At 36.7% G+C, this 17,790-nt stretch overlaps 1 protein-coding gene across 1 annotated transcript; it reads left to right on the plus strand.

Moving 5' to 3' along the window:
* The first annotated feature begins 350 nt into the window (after positions 1 to 350).
* On the plus strand, positions 351 to 1,247 carry LOC122743346 (mitochondrial uncoupling protein 2-like). The gene is given in 1 exon segment (XM_043988222.1): positions 351 to 1,247. A coding segment is annotated over 1 exon segment (897 nt).
* The last annotated feature ends 16,543 nt before the right edge of the window (positions 1,248 to 17,790 follow it).

Below are 17,790 nucleotides of genomic sequence, written 5' to 3' on the forward strand. Positions count from 1 at the left end.
CTTCACTTAAATTCAATTCACTGCAAGTCATGACCTCACCTCCTGTAGTCATGGTCCTCTTCGAGAACAAAAGACAAATAACAACAGCAATAACAACTCATTGAAACATCTAGTTATAGTCTATTCTTCTAACTCCTCTTTCTATGGAAAATCAAGGGAAGTGGGCCATGGTTGCTGTGAGCAACTTTGAAGAGCCGGACACCTTTATAGAAGCTTGATCAAGGTACCATCATTGTATGACCCTCTAAGTCAGGATTCTGGCAGAGTTCCTCTATCTCATCTTAATCACTAGAGGCCATCTTACCATTTCTCCTGCCTCCTGGGAAGTATCAGAAAATCAGTGTCAAATCATGGTTGTATTTAAGTCTACAGATGTACCCCCAACAGCCACCATCAAGTTCCTTGGGGCTGGCACTGCTGCCTGCATAACTGACCTCATCACCTTCCCCCTGGACACAGTCAAAGTCTGACTGCAGATTCAATGAGAGAGCCAGGGTGTTAACCGAGCTTCCTCTGCCACTGCACAGTATCAGGATGTCATGGGCACCATTCTTACCATGGTGAAGACTGAGGGCCCTGGCATCCTGGTGGCTGGCTTGCAGCGCCATATGAGTTTTGCCTTTGTCCGCATTCGTCTCTATGACTCTGTCAAGCAGTTCTACACCAAGGAATCTGAGCATGTGGGCATCGGGAGCCGCCTCCTGGCAGGCTGTACCATAGTGGCACTGGCAGCGGCCGTAGCCCAAACCACAGATGTGGTGAAGGTACAGTTCCAGGACCAGTCTCGTGCAGATGGCAGCTGGAGATATCAGGGTACACTGGATGCCTATAAGACTATCACCAGAGAGGAGAGGCTTCAGGGCCTAATGAAAGGAACTTCACCCAATGCTATCATCAACTGTGCTGAGCTGGTGACATATGATCTCATCAAAGATGCCCTCCTGAAGGCCCACCTCATGACTGATGACATTCCATGCCACTTCACATCAGCCTTTGGAGCTGGTTTCTGCACCACCATCATTTCCTCCCCTTTGGACATGGTCAAGATGAGATATATTAACTCTGCTGTGGGGCAGTATGCCAGTGCTGGCCACTGTGCCCTCACCATGCTCCGGAAAGAGGGACCCCAACCCTTCTACAAAGAGTTCATGCCTTCCTTCTTCCACTTGGGCTCCTGGAATGTAGTGATGTTTGTCACCTACAAGCAACTGAAACTGGCCATGATGGCCACTCACACTTCTCAGTAAGCTCCTTTCTAAGCCCTCTCCTGCTAGCTTTTTGCCATACACCCCTCCCCTTGGAGTCCAGACCCCCAGCCTACTGCCCATCACATTTTTCTTCCCTCTTCCTCTCCTCCCCTGAAGAATCTCTCTGCCCTAGAGTTAGGCCCATTTTATCCTTTCCCATTGAAGCCTCACCCAATTCTTAATCTCCTTACTTCTAATAAAGCCAGACCAGAAATGCCCCCCCAAAAAAAAAATACTGGAATTGCCAAGAGAAAAGGAAAAAAAAAGTGTTTTCTAGTGGGAATAATGTGAAGCCAGTAGCAGGAGGCATTTTTATGACCTTGGGCAAGTTGCTTAACATCCCTTGGTCTCAGTTTTCCTATATGTAAAATGAGAAAATTGGACTAGAAGACCTCTAAGGTCTTAGCTCTAGAATTACGATCTTATTAATTTGCCTTTGGTTGTGAAACAGGTATCCTCCTGTTCACTCCCCACTCCCAGCCATGTGAAAGCAATTCAAATGAAGTAAATAGGGATTAGGACATCATCAAAAAAGCCATTCAGAAACATACAAATTAATGAAGAATCCTGTTAGTCTAGAAAACATTTTTTTTGCTTGTTTTTGCTTTTGTTTTGTTTTTGGTGTGGCAATGGGGGTTAAGTGACTTGCCCATGGTCACACAGCTAGTGTTAAGTGTCTGAGGCCGAATTAGAACTCAGGTCCTCCTGAATCCAGGGCTGGTGCTTTATCCATTGCACCACCTAGCTGCCCCTTTAGAAAATATTTTTTTTAAAGCAGCATAAGATTCTTTCAAATAATGTAGGATTATGAGAAAGGAATAAAATTTCTACTTTATCCTTTTGGGAAGGTTAGGAAACAGATTACTTTCCACACAAGTACAGTTAGCATTTGTTTCCCCACTCTTTCTATAAAGTTATAGAACTTTCCTTTTCTTCCACAATGACTGTGACTTGATAAGCATTTGTTACTGAACTATTATTATCATTTGTGATTAATGCCACCCACATAGGAAAGTTTCTTCGTGACTTTCTTACTAATGGCTGTGCTTTATAATTCTGTATCATATAGATACATAATGTAAGTTGACAAGTGTTACCATTGGAGGATGGAGGTGGATTCTTCAGGAGATAGAAAAATGAATATGACTCTCTCTCTCTCTCTCTCTCTCTCTCTCTCTCTCTCTCTCTCTCTCTCTCTCTCTCTCTCTCTCTCTCTCTCTCCCCTTTGAAAATCCTCCAGGGGAAGGGAGAAATCCTGCTGTTCACTCCATCAGAGAGAGAATGTTCCTAATCACCATATTCTAGCTTCTCCAGTTAAACAATATCACTAATTCTCAGGCACATATTGAAGCCACATATTGCTGCAACTTTATTATATCACACAGAGGGACCACCAGGAACTTATGCTTAGGGAGACAAACTACTCTTATGGGGAAAAACTCAGGATGAATTTTTTTTTAATTTTAGGCATAGAACATATGCTCAAACATTCCGCACTCAAGTATCAGCCAGGTTTTATTCTTTCCCTCCCCACCCCCCTCCTTTAGGGGGTTATTATTAAATCATTTTAAAAAATGCTGAAAGGGGATTTCTAAATTCTTCCTCAACAAAATATAGTTTCATAATAAAATGAAATTAAAACATCCCTGGCTTGACAAGTTAAGGCCATCTCCAGTTGTCCTGGTGTATATCTTGCCACTGGACCCAGATGGTTCTGGAGGAAAGAGTGAGGCTTGTGGTTTTGCAGAGCCCTCCCTCACTTAAATCCAATTCACTGCAAATCATGACATCACCTCCTGATGTCATGCTCCTTTTCTAGAATGAAGAACAAACAACAACAACAATTTAAATAGAAAGCCCCCCAAAATGCATACATACATGTACTGCCTATACACACTATCAAACATGCATATTTAGACATACACATATATGCACAATAGATAAACAACAAAGAGATAAAGAGCCCTAAAACAAACAAAAAAATTTGTGCTCCCTCTGTCATGAATCTGCCAAGAGTTAATGGTTGTTTTCCTTCCTGAGAAGGGATAGGATCTCAGTTAATGGGAATTTTATAATGAGGACCCCCAAGTTATCATTTATATGATGCTCATTAAGGCATAGGCATTAACATGACTTAGTAGATAGGGTGTTGGGCACAGAGTCAGAAAACTGAGTTCAAATCCTGCCTCAGACATTTTCTAGCTGTGACCCCAGGCAAGTCATTTAAGCTTTATCTGCTTCAGTTTCCTCAACTATAAAATAAAGATAATAGCACTACCTTGCAGGATAATTGCGAAGAACAAGTAAAATAATATTTGGAACATGCTTGGAACATAGTAGGCACTTAAATGCTTGTTTTGTTTCTTTCTCTAATCTAGTCAATTCAGTGTAATCACTCTCCTAATGAGTCTGCCTAGTATTTTCCTGGATTTATGATTTTGAATGTATTATTTCCCTCCCCTCCATTGCTCTCTCTCCCCCTTTCCACATTCCACCCATTCTTCAATGTTCAACACAAAGCATATTCCAAGAAGCCTTCCCTTATTTTCCCAACTAGAAGTAATTTCAACTTTCCCTAAACTCTTATAATTTTCATTTTCTATACTTTACAATATTGTCCTTTACTGTTGTATTTTCCTCTTTCAAGTGTTTGTATTTATAGATTAATTTAAAGAAATTATTTACCCCCTGAAACCTAATGCCAACAAGTCATTAATACTTTAAGAAGAGAGGCAGGGAATAGTGAATGAATCAATCACCAAACAGTAAAAGTAAAAGTAAATGTCTCTATTGAAAAGACGCAACTGGTTTTAGAAATGGCATTTATTTCAGAATCAGCTCTGTGTGTGTGTGCATGTGCCCATGCATGTCTGCATATAATCAGATAATTGACTATTTAGACAGATGGACAAAGTAGTTTCCCATTGCCTGTTTAGATAAGCTATTGACTTTGAAAAATTGGTGGAACTAGTATCAAAGTTTGGAAATATCAGGAAGGTGAACTTTGGATTGATAGAAGGAAAAAAATTCCTAATAATTAGGGCTCTTCATGAGTGAAATGCAATTCCATAGGAAATGATAAGTTCCCTATTATTAGAAATAGGAAGACTACTCTTAGGTGATTTATAGAGAGATACCTAGCCAGGAATAGGTTTTATAAACTGATATCTGAGAGAACATCTTATGATAGTGAGGGAAATATAGTTAGCCAGTCCATACTGATTTAAATAGCATTGGAGGAATGGCAGAAAAGGGGAAACAAAAGACAGCAAAAGGAAGGATTGGAAAACAAACAATGAAATACCTGTTTCTAGGGAACTCAAAAGAGGCCATGACCACAATCCAGCTGTCAAATAATAACAAGTTTGTTTGAATCAGCTTAAAGTAGGCAACCTTTGCTCAGTTATCAGAAGATAGGTTATAAATTTAATGAAAGCTTTACTGTTAAATCCTCTAGAAGATAACATATATGATATGTGAAGAAACAAATGAAGTTAAAGGTCTGTAACACAAAAGGAAGGAAATAATCTAGCCTTGATATTCCAGAAGCAGAGATCTATAGTTTTGAAATATTGATCAGAAGTCACATTTCAATGAGACCTCACTTTCTTATGTTAGCTATCATGCAAGGAATGTGAAATTTTAAATGAAAATAGGACTTTCACAGCTGATATACCACATCATAGAAATCTATTAAGACCAAAAAACTTTGCATGTATGAAAAATTAGATTGAATTCTAATGACAACAATAATGATTATGACTTTGAGGTCACTTGTGGTGAGACAAGAATGGGGGGGCATAGTTAAAATGAGTCAAGTTCAAAAGAGACCTATTAAAGAAAAATAACCAAATTAATTGGTACATTTTCTATGGTGCATTACACTTTTGATTTGGTTTCTAAAGAGACCATATTATATTGACTTCCTTTTAAGTAAAAGCAGAACTAGTAAAATGGTCATTCAAGAAAAAAAACAGTTCATGCTCAAAATCTATTACTACTTAAAATGATTGACCAGTTTATTCTATTTCCCCCTAAAATTCTCTCCAAAGAACTAGGATTTTAAGACAACTTAATTTTTATATAAAAAAATATTTAATTTTTGTGATGACAAAATCTTTTCTAATGATTTTTGTGTTATATAAAGTAGTCTATTTAATTTTCAGAATGCAAGGTATGTTTCTTTGTTTTAAAGAACTTTTATCTTTATTCAGAATACTTGAAATGGAAATCATGGAGCAAGAATGAATTTGGAACTTTACTATGACATCTCCTTAATGCTAATTGGACTTTAATGGAACTAAAAAAAAATTGTTTATCCATCCCTGTATTACTTGTCAATAGTGTGTTAGCTAAATTGATTAGAATGAAACATGTAACAATATTTTGTGTCTAGAAAATGAAAGGTTGATCATTATGTAGGAGTACACCATTGTTCCTAAGGGTGACTGTGAACAAAAAGGTTGGTCCTGTAGCATGGCATAGAAAAAAATAGATTAGATATGAAATAAGACGTGGATTCAGTTTCCAACAGAGCTATTTACTCCAAGTGCAACCTGGGAAAATCATGGTATCTCATTGTTGACTTCTAAGGTCCCTTTGAACTCCTAAGTACTATGATCCTAAATACTTACTCTGACATTTACCATCTTTTTGAGCCTCAGCTTCCTCCTCTGTATTGTACTACAAAGTACATTGCATGCCAAGATGAAACAAAGTACATTCTCAATCCTTCAAGAGATTGCAAACTAGGAGAAGAAATTATATATAACTTTAATATAGGAGTTATGATAAATAAATATAATTGGTACATATAGATATACAATGTTTTAAAAATTAGAATTCAATTATAGATGAGAATATTAAGGAAGACTTCATGGATTTCATGGACTTTTATTCCCCTCCAGACCTGTATGACCAGTAGGAGATTTTACTGAAGACAAGTTTGGGGAGAGGGGTAGTATTTCTCAGTTATAACATTTTAGTGCTTTCTACCTGAATTCAGGAAAATTCTCTTATTTTCTGTAAGCGTATGTGTGCATGTATGTATGCATATGTGTCTGTGTCTGTGTGTGTATGTGTTATAACCCCTTATTGCTAAAGCAAGCTCCAATTTTTGAGCTGGTTCCCAAACTAAGAATTCATTTTCATATAAAAAGAACTTATCTGGTCTTGTTCAGTCAAGTTTCCACCCAGATCAATCCCATGATGCTAAGATGTCTTCAATCTAAATGACCCACTGCCTAGGGGTCATCCTTACTGTTATAAGCATAAGCGCCCATTTATATATCATTTACACCATAATAATAACATTGTTTTACTAATATAGTGTGGCTTTCATTATTATTTTTTATAATCCTGAACCAGGTTTTAGATCCCTTGGCCCTTATTCCACCCTCACTGCAAAGATTTAAAACCTGTGAATTCCTTTAATGGGAAACTACTTCAATTGATACTAATTAGCAATGTTTGTAACTAATAGTTTTAGAAGGTTGTCTGGTGTCACAGGTAGGTGAAGTGATTTGCCCAAGATACTTAGCAAAAATATAATATTCAGGACTTGAACCCACTTCTTCTTGATAACAAGATCAGTCTTCTATTAACTACCATCCTGTTCCTTATGAATATTATTATTCTAAAAGGCAACTCAAAATGTAGAATCTACTAATTTTAGTCAGTAGGGCTATCTTTGTATATGAAAAGTACCAATCCCTCAGATAGTATTCAAAGCTTGCATTTATTACTTGCAACACTACAATACTCCAAAATAGTGGTAATATTAACCTCAGTGACCTCATCTGTAAAATATAGGGATTGGACTAGGTGGTGCTTAAGGTCCCTTTCTGTTCTAATATTGTATGATTCAATGATTAATAAAACAAAGACAGATGTAAATGAAGTGTTAAACTCCAACATTCAGTGGCAAGGGCAAGGACTTGGCTTGATGTTATGGGGAAATGATTTCATAACTATCAGTAGAAATTATGGAATGCAGTTAATTAGTGAATGTAATCAGTTAGTGTCATGTTATATTATTTCATGACATTTCCCTCTTTAGGTAGTTCAATAATACATTCCCCACAGCTTTCCCCTGAGTTTTCTGAGAGTAGGATGATAATGCAAGTGAAGGCAGAGCTCATCAACCCAAGAGATCTATGTGCAAACCCATCATCAGGCTGAATGTGACTGAAACAGCTGTTTCTCCTTTCAAGGTCATTGAAAAACATATAAACTGTTTTCCTTTCCCATCCCCCCATGGATTTTAAATAGTCCTATGGTCATGAATAACTCATTTTAATATAAGGCTCAAGCACAAATCCAAAAATAATAAATATAAATTAAGAAGGTGTCGAAAATGTTCATCAGGGAACTGTTTCTACAGTTTTCTTCAGCTTTGATTATATCCCTGGGTACTGCAGTGGCTGACAGAGGACATACTTTAATTGCCATGTTCCCATCCTGGCACTGTTTGTGTTCTTTGGAAATGAAAGAGAAAAATAAAATAGAAGTGAGTTAAAGTACACTTCAAGCCTGTTCTCAGGAGCTAAAAAGTGAATACATACAGGGAAAGCTGTTATAGAGTTGATTTTTACCTAGGGATGAATTTTAGGGATAATCAAAACCAAAAGGAAAAGATGTCCATTATAGCAGCCTAACAGAGCTAAATCCAGTCTTTTCAATTGTAGATACACAGGGAATGTCAAAGTTTGAAATAGTCCCTTTGTTTTATTCAGTGTGTCTCCTTGTGGGCATTCTCTCATATACCCAATGATTAGGCATATGCCAATGAGATTTATCACACATAGTCCAACTGGCTCAGTATTTTGTTCCTGAGGAGACACTGAAACTGGTTTTAGGGGGAGATGTGGTTTTCCTCCACTACAAACAATTCAAAGACTAATAATATCCATTAAAGAATCCCTAGAATCCCTTAATAACACATTACACTATGTGTGTGCAACCTGAGAAAATCATGGTATCTCACTGTTGACTCCTAAGGTCCCTTTGAACTCCTAAATATTATGATCCTAAATACTGACTGACATTTAGCATCTTTCTGAGCCTCAGTTTCCTCCTCTGTATTGTACTACAAAGTACTTTGCATGCCAAGATGAAACAAAGTACATTCTCAATCCTTCAAGAGATTGCAAACTAGGAGAAGAAATTATATATAACTTTAATATAGGAGTGTGACTTATGAATTTACCTAATTATCTATATACTTTTCCTTTACAAATGTCCTATACTAATACTTCAGGATAACTTGCAAAACTTATCAGGCTCCTAAAATCTCTATGAATGAAGTATAACCTTAGTCAGGATGTTGAATATGGGATCAATAATAAACTGTATTTATTCTGCAGTGGATATAACATTGGCCTCAGAACCAGGAAATCCTGGGTTCAAGTTATATTTCTAACAAATATTGGATTATGAATTCTGGGTAACTAATTTAATCTCTCTTTATCTAGATAACTCTATAAGGATAAAAGTTGCAGAGAAGATGCTCTCTTGCATTAGTAGAGTAAACTTCTTCAACCAAGAGTTACCTATAACAATGAAATAATATTTACCATCCTTGTCACTAACTGTATTCTAAACACCAAACTAATTGGTGCTTAGATGGCAGTTAAGAGATGTTTTGTTGAAACAACAACAAAATCAAATGCTCTAAACTAGTAATGACCAACTTTGCCCCCAAAAGACAATATGATACCTCCTGTCATCTTTGTGGAGGTGAGAGATTATATGGGCATGGAACACTTCATATGCCAGATTTTTTTGTGTAATTTGTTGATCGGTTTTGCTCCACTCCTTTAGTCCCCCATTCCTGCCCCCGCCAACTTTATTTTTTTTAATTTTATTTTTGTTTGTTTTTGTTTTTTGCAAGGCAATGAGGGTTAAGTGACTTGCCCAGGGTCACACAGCTAGTAAGTGTCAAGTGTCTGAGGTCGAATTTGAACTCAGGTCCTCTTGAATCCAAGGCCTGTGCTTTATCCACTGCGCCACCTAGCTACCCACTGCCAACTTGTAAAAAAATGTTATTATAGTGATTAGCTATTTGAGGTGAGGAACACAATGGGAAATACAGGTGATGTCAAATGTACTAACCCACTTTGTATTATTTTTTTTTGGGGGGGTGGGCAATGAGGATTAGGTGACTTACTCAGGGTCACACAGCTAGTAAGTGTCAAGTGTCTGAGTCCTGATTTGAACTCAGGTCTTCCTGAATCCAGGGACAGTGCTTTATCCACTGCACCACCTAGCTGCCCCCCTCCACACACACGGTTTGCATTTTTTTAAAAAGAGATGTCTTTGGTAACTTTAAAGAAAAAGCAATGTCATTTGAGTGCTGACTTTGGAAATCAGATTGTAAGCACCTGAAATGAATAAGAGGTGAGGAGAGATGATGGAAATAGTTTTATTCAGAAATTTGATCATGAAAGAATTATAGTTTGAGGATTCAAAACCCTATGATCAAAAATAGCTAATTAATAAAAGCCTCTTGCACAAATCGCAGAATCATAAATTCTAAGGATGTGATGAAAGGATACTTTAGGGAGACATTTCTGAATGTTCCTGCAGCTTTGAACAGAAGGAGCTATAGTGGCACGAAGAAGATATGCTTTAGTTTCCCTCTTCCCTTCTTAGAACATTTTTATGTTCTCTAGAAATGAAAAATAATATAATAATTATAATTATAATTAATAATAATAATATGGTGAGTGCAAGCTGATATCAATGCTTTTCTCAGGAGTTCAAAATTCATTAATATGACAAAGCTTTTTTAGAATCGATTTATGTCTGGCACCATGTTTTAAGAATAATTAAAATACCTGTATTCATGCACACAGAGGCTTATCAATAGGAGGTTTCCCAAACTTATAATTTTATATATTTATTTATTTTTACCATTTTGAACCATGAGACACAAAAAATTCCAAAATGATATTCAGTAGGGGGCAGCTAGGTGGCACAGTGGATAAAGCACTGGCCTTGGATTCAGGAGTACTTGAGTTCAAATATGGTCTCAGACACTTGACACTTACTAGTTGTGTGACCCTGGGCAAGTCACTTAACCCTCAACGCCCAGCAAAAAAAAACAAAAAAAAAGATTTTCAGTCTTATGTTTCATATATTGGGATGCTGGAAAAGTAGAAACATTTGTGTGATCAAGGGTATAGGGATAAATACGTTACAGTTCTTCCTTAGAAGCTTCTTTCGGGTTTAAAAAACATGGAGGCCTGTGGGGATTTGTTTTGCTTGATTATGCATATTACAAAAGGTTTTGTTGTATTTTGTTTTTCTATATAGAAAGTGGAGTGGGAACTAAAATAAATGTTTGCTATTTGAAAAATTAAAAAGGAATGGTGTCAGGTTGCTGTTGACCCCATTACGGTTTGATTATGAGGAAGGAAGGAACATGAATAAAGAGGTAGCATTTGTGTTGAATGTTTGATAGTTGGTTAGGGGCAGCTAGGTGGTACAGTGAATAGAGCACTGGCCCTGGATTCAGGATGACCTGAGTTCAAACCTGGCTTCAGAAACTTAACACTTACTAGCTGGGCAAGTCACTTAACCCCAATTTTCTCACCAAAAAAAAAGAAAAAAAAAGAAAAAAGATAAATGAGAGTTTGTTTCGATTGGAAGAAGTGTATCCATTATTGTAGAAGAGCAGCTAGTTAGTTATATAATATATAGAGAGGTTTGATTATGTCATTTTGTGTGAGTAGAACAAATAAGTGATGAGATAATTTAGTATAAAAGAGAGAGAGAATGACACTGGAATGGTAGCCCAAGTGTCGAGTAGGCATGATATAATTGGATATATATATTACCTATATGGAGTGGTTAGGAGGACCAGCACCACTTGTGTGAAGGCTTAAAGAGCCCTATTCAGGGATTCTCATCCACCTTAGGTGTTCATTTGATTCACCCAACTCTTACCTGTGGCTCCAAGAAGCTGTAGCAGGCACAGCAGCCACACCTCAGTAAAATCATCTCAGTAGAAGGCCTAAACCAGCTTGAGGGTGAACTGATGGTCCTCAGACCTGTTGGTGAGTTAGGGGGATATCTACCCCAAGCATGGGAAAACTTTCCCTGGTGAAATGGGGAAATGAGAATAATTTGTTCCAACAGACATGAATGAGGCTGAAAGCAGGCACTGTGAAGCACTTAGAACTTGGCCACCTATCAAAGATACCAATATCATCCACTGTGTACTGGGCCATTGCCAGTTGTTCTGATTTTGTCTTGCCCCTGGATTTCAATGACTCAAGAAGATAGCAGGAGGCTGACAACTTTGTGCACCTCTGCTTCCCTTAAATCTAATTCACCTACAAGTCAAAACATCACCTTGTGATGTCACTGGTCCTCTTTGAAAATGAAAAACCATGATATACCATTATGAGAGAGCAATGAAGAGGAACTGTTCATTGGATTTAGACTAGGAAGACATTTAAATTGGACATTTTATGAAGTTCTGACTAGACTTTTGTCATGTTATTCAGGTATAGAATAATCAGAGGCCCAACTGGGTTATGATTCTGTATCCTCTTCTAGTTCCATGTTAATAATATAGAGTGGTAGAAAAAGGTAATGGAGGCATATCAACCAATAAGCATTTATTTGTCTGGGGATTATAAATTCTGGAGATAAACACATACATGCATGTATATACACCTAGATAAATACTAGCATATAAACATACATATATTGTATGTAATCATGACAAGTTAATAGAATACTGGCCCTGGAGTCATGAAGACCTGGATTCAAATCCTACCTTTGAAACATACTGGCTCTGTCACCTAGGAAACATGATGTAACCTCTTCAGGGCTCCAGACAATTCTCTCAGACAAAAAGTTCCAGAGTAGGACCTGATCTTAATTTGTAGATAAAGATTCCTCATAAAGAAGTTCCCTAGATAACTGAAATCACAGTTGTAGGCAGGCAAGCAGGAAGGAAGAAAGGGAGGGAGGGAGGAAGGAAAGGAAGAAAAGAGGAAGAAGGAGAGAAAGATCATTTTTTTAAAAAATCTTAATTAAACATAAATTTAACTTTGAGAATGCAAGAAAGTGAACTATAACGATTTTGAAACTCTTGATATAAATGAAATCAGGCATAAGGAAATTGAAGCTAAATGGACGGAGAGATCACAGGTTCTCTTCAGAGACATGAATGAAGAAATTGCTTGAATTAATTTCATTGTCAACCCAAGTAACATCATTTCATGGGACACTTATTCATCTCATCTGGCAGCATGCAAAATCAGCAAACAGACCACCACAAAGATAAATACAACTTCTATGTCAATAGTGACTTCAGAGGATAAAGAAATGGAAATCTATGAAAAAATTTGACAAGATTCTCCAAATACAGAAAGTAAAGATATGCCCCCTGCTCTGAATGATTCAGTTACATCAATGCAATGGTAGCAAAAGTGTAGGGCAGCAAAATTATGGTAAAAATGAGACTTGAGAATGGCCAATTATTTGCAGATTCTTAAAAATAAACTTCAGGACTGAATATTATGAAATTGTTCTTCAAGAGTCAGATGCCAATCATATTGAGCCCTGAATGACATCACAAAAAGGAAACTGTATGTATCTTAAAAGACAGGAAAGAGCTTGTTACAGCTAGAGAAGTAATTTCAGAATCAGGTACCTGGATATAGTCAGATCATCAACTGATTAGAGAAAAGGTCAAAATAAATACCAAAGTAAAAGAAAGAGTAAAGATGAAATGAATACTCAAAAGGCTGTAGATCAAGAAATACCAGAACTTCAGGAGATTCACAGTTGTAGATAGCCCAAGGAGTAATAGAAAAATGTATGGTTAGAGCATCTATTTAAAACATATCCCTAGTAATGACTTACATTAAAGATGCCACTGAGGACAAGTGGTGAGTTCAGGTAGGAAGAAGAAGACAATAGAAGACAAACTGATGTGGCAAATTGACTGCCATCAGATATTAAAAGAAAGAGAGGGGGCAGCTAGGTGGCACGGTGGATAAAACACTGGCCCAGTCTCAGACACTTGATACTTACTAGCTATGTGACCCTGGACAAGTCACGTAAACCTCAAAACCCCACCAAAATAAAAAAGAAAAAAAAAAAAGAAAAGAAAAAGAAAAAAATAAAGAAAAAAGAAAAAGAGAAGAACTCTTTCAACACATTGTATACATAGTAAATGAAGCATTAAAAACAACAACAAAACAGTCAAAACATATTATGGATTGATTAAAATGTGTACCTTTAGCATGAGGGCAGGGCCCTCAGCAATAAGGTTACAAATCTTTTCAGCTTGTTTTTCTGTTCAGTGAAATCTCATTAAAATTTGCAGTCGAATAGTGACTCTTTCTCTTTGAGACAGCTAGATAGTGGATAGAGTGCTGGACCTCAGAGTAAGGAAGACCTGAGTTCAAATCCATCCTCCTCACTTACTAGCTGTATGATCTTAGGCAAGTCAGTTAACCTCTGTTTGCCTCAATGTCCTCAACTATAACGGGATAACCCTACTTCCTACAGTTGTTGTTAAGATCAAATGAGATGATATTTGTAAAGTACTTAGCACAATGCCTGGCACATAGTAGGTGTTCCCCTACAACAGTAGCTGAATTAATAACACAAAATTCAGTTGTTCTGATTCTCCATGACTCATTCATATTCTTTTCTCTCATTAACCTTTTGTTGATCAGTGTTAAAAAGTATAAAGATAATTAATAAAAATAATAATAATAAAATAAATAGCCTTTATATAGATGTAACCATGCCAGATTATATTCTGATTTCTGCCTCTTAGAGTCACATCAGTACTTTACTTCAAATCTTAGTTTAAGCTTGACCTTCTACACGACCCTTTCCCTTATCCCCTCCCTCAGCTTCTGCTATATCCCTTCAAAACTACCCTAATTTGTTTGTAATCTATCAATCTATTTTACTATATTTTATATGCCATGAGGAAACATAGCATAGTGGAATGAGAAAAGTTCAGGAATTTCAGCCCCATTCTGACACATAATGGCCATAGTACCCTGGGAAAGTCATTTAACCTCTTAGTCCACTAGGGAGTTTTTTAAGACTATAAACACCAGAGAATTTATGAAACTGCATGCTAGTCCCCTTTACCAGTAAAATCACAGGTCTACTTCCCATGCTTATTTATGTATTTTGTATATAAGAGGAATGTTTCATAAACTACCCTCAACGAATGAAACTAATGTGATGCTCAATGCCCTAAAAGTTGCATCTGGTGTTAACAACACTTTGAACAAGCTAGGTAATCTATTAAAGATATAAGATAGGTCTAAATAATTTATATATATATATATATATATATATATATGTTTCTTGAAGATATCAGAAGATTTTAAACAATGCAAATAACCTTTTTAATCAGGTTGAGAAAGAGTAAAATATTTCAAACAATTGGATAAAACCAGATGATGAAATATATTGGGATTGGTTGAATTAGTTATACCTCTAGGCCAATGTATGTCAAGGAAGGTGATTTTAACTGGCACATTTTAGCAATTACTTTGAAAGTTAATCTCTGGGAGAATTTAAAAAGACAGAAGCTTGCACCTATAACCAGATGGTAACAAATGAGGGGTGGGGGAGTAAGATTAGAGAAACAGTGACATCCCTCCTCCCTCTCCCCCAACCCAATTGGCCATATCATCAGAAACACTAGACCAGTAACACACTGCATTCATTCTGAAGATAAAAGAGAAAAACTAGGTATGTAAAGGAAAGGAAGTTTCAAGGAATGTGACCCCTTTGGTGAGGTCTTTAGGATATTATGGGGCCTGACCCTGGGAGCCTATCAGAGAACTATACACACTTCAGGAGAACTTGAAGACTCCACCCACAAAGAGAGAAAAAGGACTTTTTATCCAAGGCAAGATAGGAGCTTTGCAACATGTGTTCTTTATGCTTGAGCACATACATACACACACATATGTTACATTTGTGGAAACATTTTTCTAAGACTTTGGGCATGGGGGATTGTTTTTGTATGAACTCATCTTACTGTACACTACAGGCATAACTCAGAGATATTGCAGGTTTGGTTCCATATCACCACAATAACACAAATCTTGGAATAAAACAAGTTACATGATTTTTTTGGTTTCACAGTGCATGTAAAACTAATGTTTACACCATATTATAGTCTACTAAGTAAACAACAGTAAAAATGTACATACCTTAATTACAAAATTCTTTGTTGCTAAAAAAAACACTATCATTTGAGCCTTTAGCCAGTTACAATCTTTATTGCTGGTGAAGGGTCTTGATATTGATGGCTACTGATCAATCAGGGTGATTGTTGTTGAAGTTTTCAGTGGCTGTGGCAATTTCTTATAAAAAAAATGAAATTCTCCTCATTGATTGATTCTTCCTTGAACATGTTGAGGCCATTATAGTGTTATTAATTGGCCTACTTTCAATATGGTTTTGTCTTGGCATAGACATGACTGAGAAGAGAGAGAGAGATGGGAGAAGAGCAGGTCAGTGGAAGTAGTAAGAACACACAACAGTATTTATTGTTTGTCATCTTGATGTAGGAGGCAAAAGAGGATTAATAGAAAAACCCAAGACCCAAACTCTAATTCAGATATTAGCTCTAAAAGGGAGTCAGACCCCAGTTAATGGATAACTTACAAGTCAAAATGCTAAGTTCTCATACCCACAGAAATCAGTGCCCATAACAGAAACAGAGGGAGATAGGCTATGATGACCTTAGACTAAAATTACAAGGTTATAGAAATTCTAAAGAAAAATGATTATATTTTGAAACTAGCCATGAGAATCAGAAAAAGACATGCGCAGAAAAGGGTAAATTTGTACCCAGATTCACTTTGTGATGTGTAAACCACAAAAACACACCTCCACTGAAAAAGGTACCCACCTCAGGGGTTGGCATAGGACCCCAGGAACCCCAAATTAAGATAAGCCCTCCCCTGAAACACCCCTGGGTGGAGAATATTATAATGAGAAGGGCAGGCCCTCCCCTGTACCTCCCTAAGGTGGAGATTATTATAATGAGACTGATAATCAGTTTATCCATACTATAAATATAACTGTCTTTCCTTTCCTTATGGGACAGATACCTTTCCAATATTCTGGTTCTTTCCCTGTGCTCACCCACAGTATTGCAATAAAACTTGAGAAACTGAATCACTGAGTCTTGTAATTCTTTTGGGATGACTCATGATTAATTTGACCCCAAATTCTTACACAGATGAGGTTTGTGGTACCACAAAACAAATAAAATAGTAACATCAAAGATCACTGATCACAGATCACATAACAGATATGATAATAATGGAAAAGTTTGCAATATTTTGAGAACTATCAAAATACAACACAGACATGATGTGAGCACATGCTGTTGGAAAAGTGATGATGATAGACTTACTCAATATAGGCTTGCCACAAACCTTCAATTTGTAAAATCAAGGTATACCTGTATGTTAATAAACACACTCAATTAAACTTGAATATTGACTTATTCTCCAGTTTCCTTCTTTTTCTCTTTACCATCTTCGTTTACACCCTGGAAAAAACCTCTGTCCTGAGGCACCAGTCTCCTGATTGAGTATTCTGATGAAGGAACCAATTTTCCAAGAAGGGTTCAAACCATGCTTATCCTCATTTATGACTTGATTCACTCTCTAGACTTCTCACTCTTTGAAAGCCAACTGTACAAACGATCTCTCACTCTCTTATCCAGATCTATTTTATATGTTGTCTTCCACCTTTGAAATGTAAACTTCTTTAGTTTATAGACTATCTTGTTTGCTTGTACATATTCATATCTTCAATACTTGGCACTCTTCCTGGCACATAGTACTAAATAATTCTCTATTCATCTATTTTTCTTTCCATCTATCTATCTATCTGCCTATCCTATTTTGTCTATTATCAATCAGCTAATTAATTCTGACTGGCATTTATTAAAGAGAATACCCCCCCAACTCCTCATGTTTATCCCTCAAACTTGTAGGGGAGCTGTAGGTAACAGGCATCTGAGTACCAAATTGCATGTGGGAGTAAGAGTTAGGGAAGTAATTTAAAATTATTGCAAATATTTATATGACATCTCTTCTGATAATATGAAAGCTATTTGAGGATAGAGATGCTTCTTATTTTTGTCTTTGTATATTTAGTCCAGATTGGTTGATTGATTGTGTCCACTGCAAATTTATGGTATTTAATTTCAAAAGGGTCCTCACTACAGTAGGGCAACTCCAATTGTTTCTCTGTAAAAACTCATCAAAACATGCCTTCCAAATGTTTTATTTTTCTCCTTAATTCTCCCACATTGTCCTTGATTGCTCTATATCATCAGCAGAGTTATCACCAAAATTTACTGAGAAAACACCATTTAACATGAGTGTTCTATTCTCTCCTATTCTACATTTCTGAATCTCTCAACACTATACAACATAGGAAAATGACTCTTTTACCTCCTTTTGATTAAGTGGTGGCTTTTCTCCTCACTTTTATTTGTGTCCTCTTTGTTTCCTCTCCTGTC

The sequence above is a fragment of the Dromiciops gliroides genome, chromosome 2 (genome assembly GCF_019393635.1).
Source record: "Dromiciops gliroides isolate mDroGli1 chromosome 2, mDroGli1.pri, whole genome shotgun sequence".
In the NCBI taxonomy this organism is placed as follows: domain Eukaryota; kingdom Metazoa; phylum Chordata; class Mammalia; order Microbiotheria; family Microbiotheriidae; genus Dromiciops; species Dromiciops gliroides.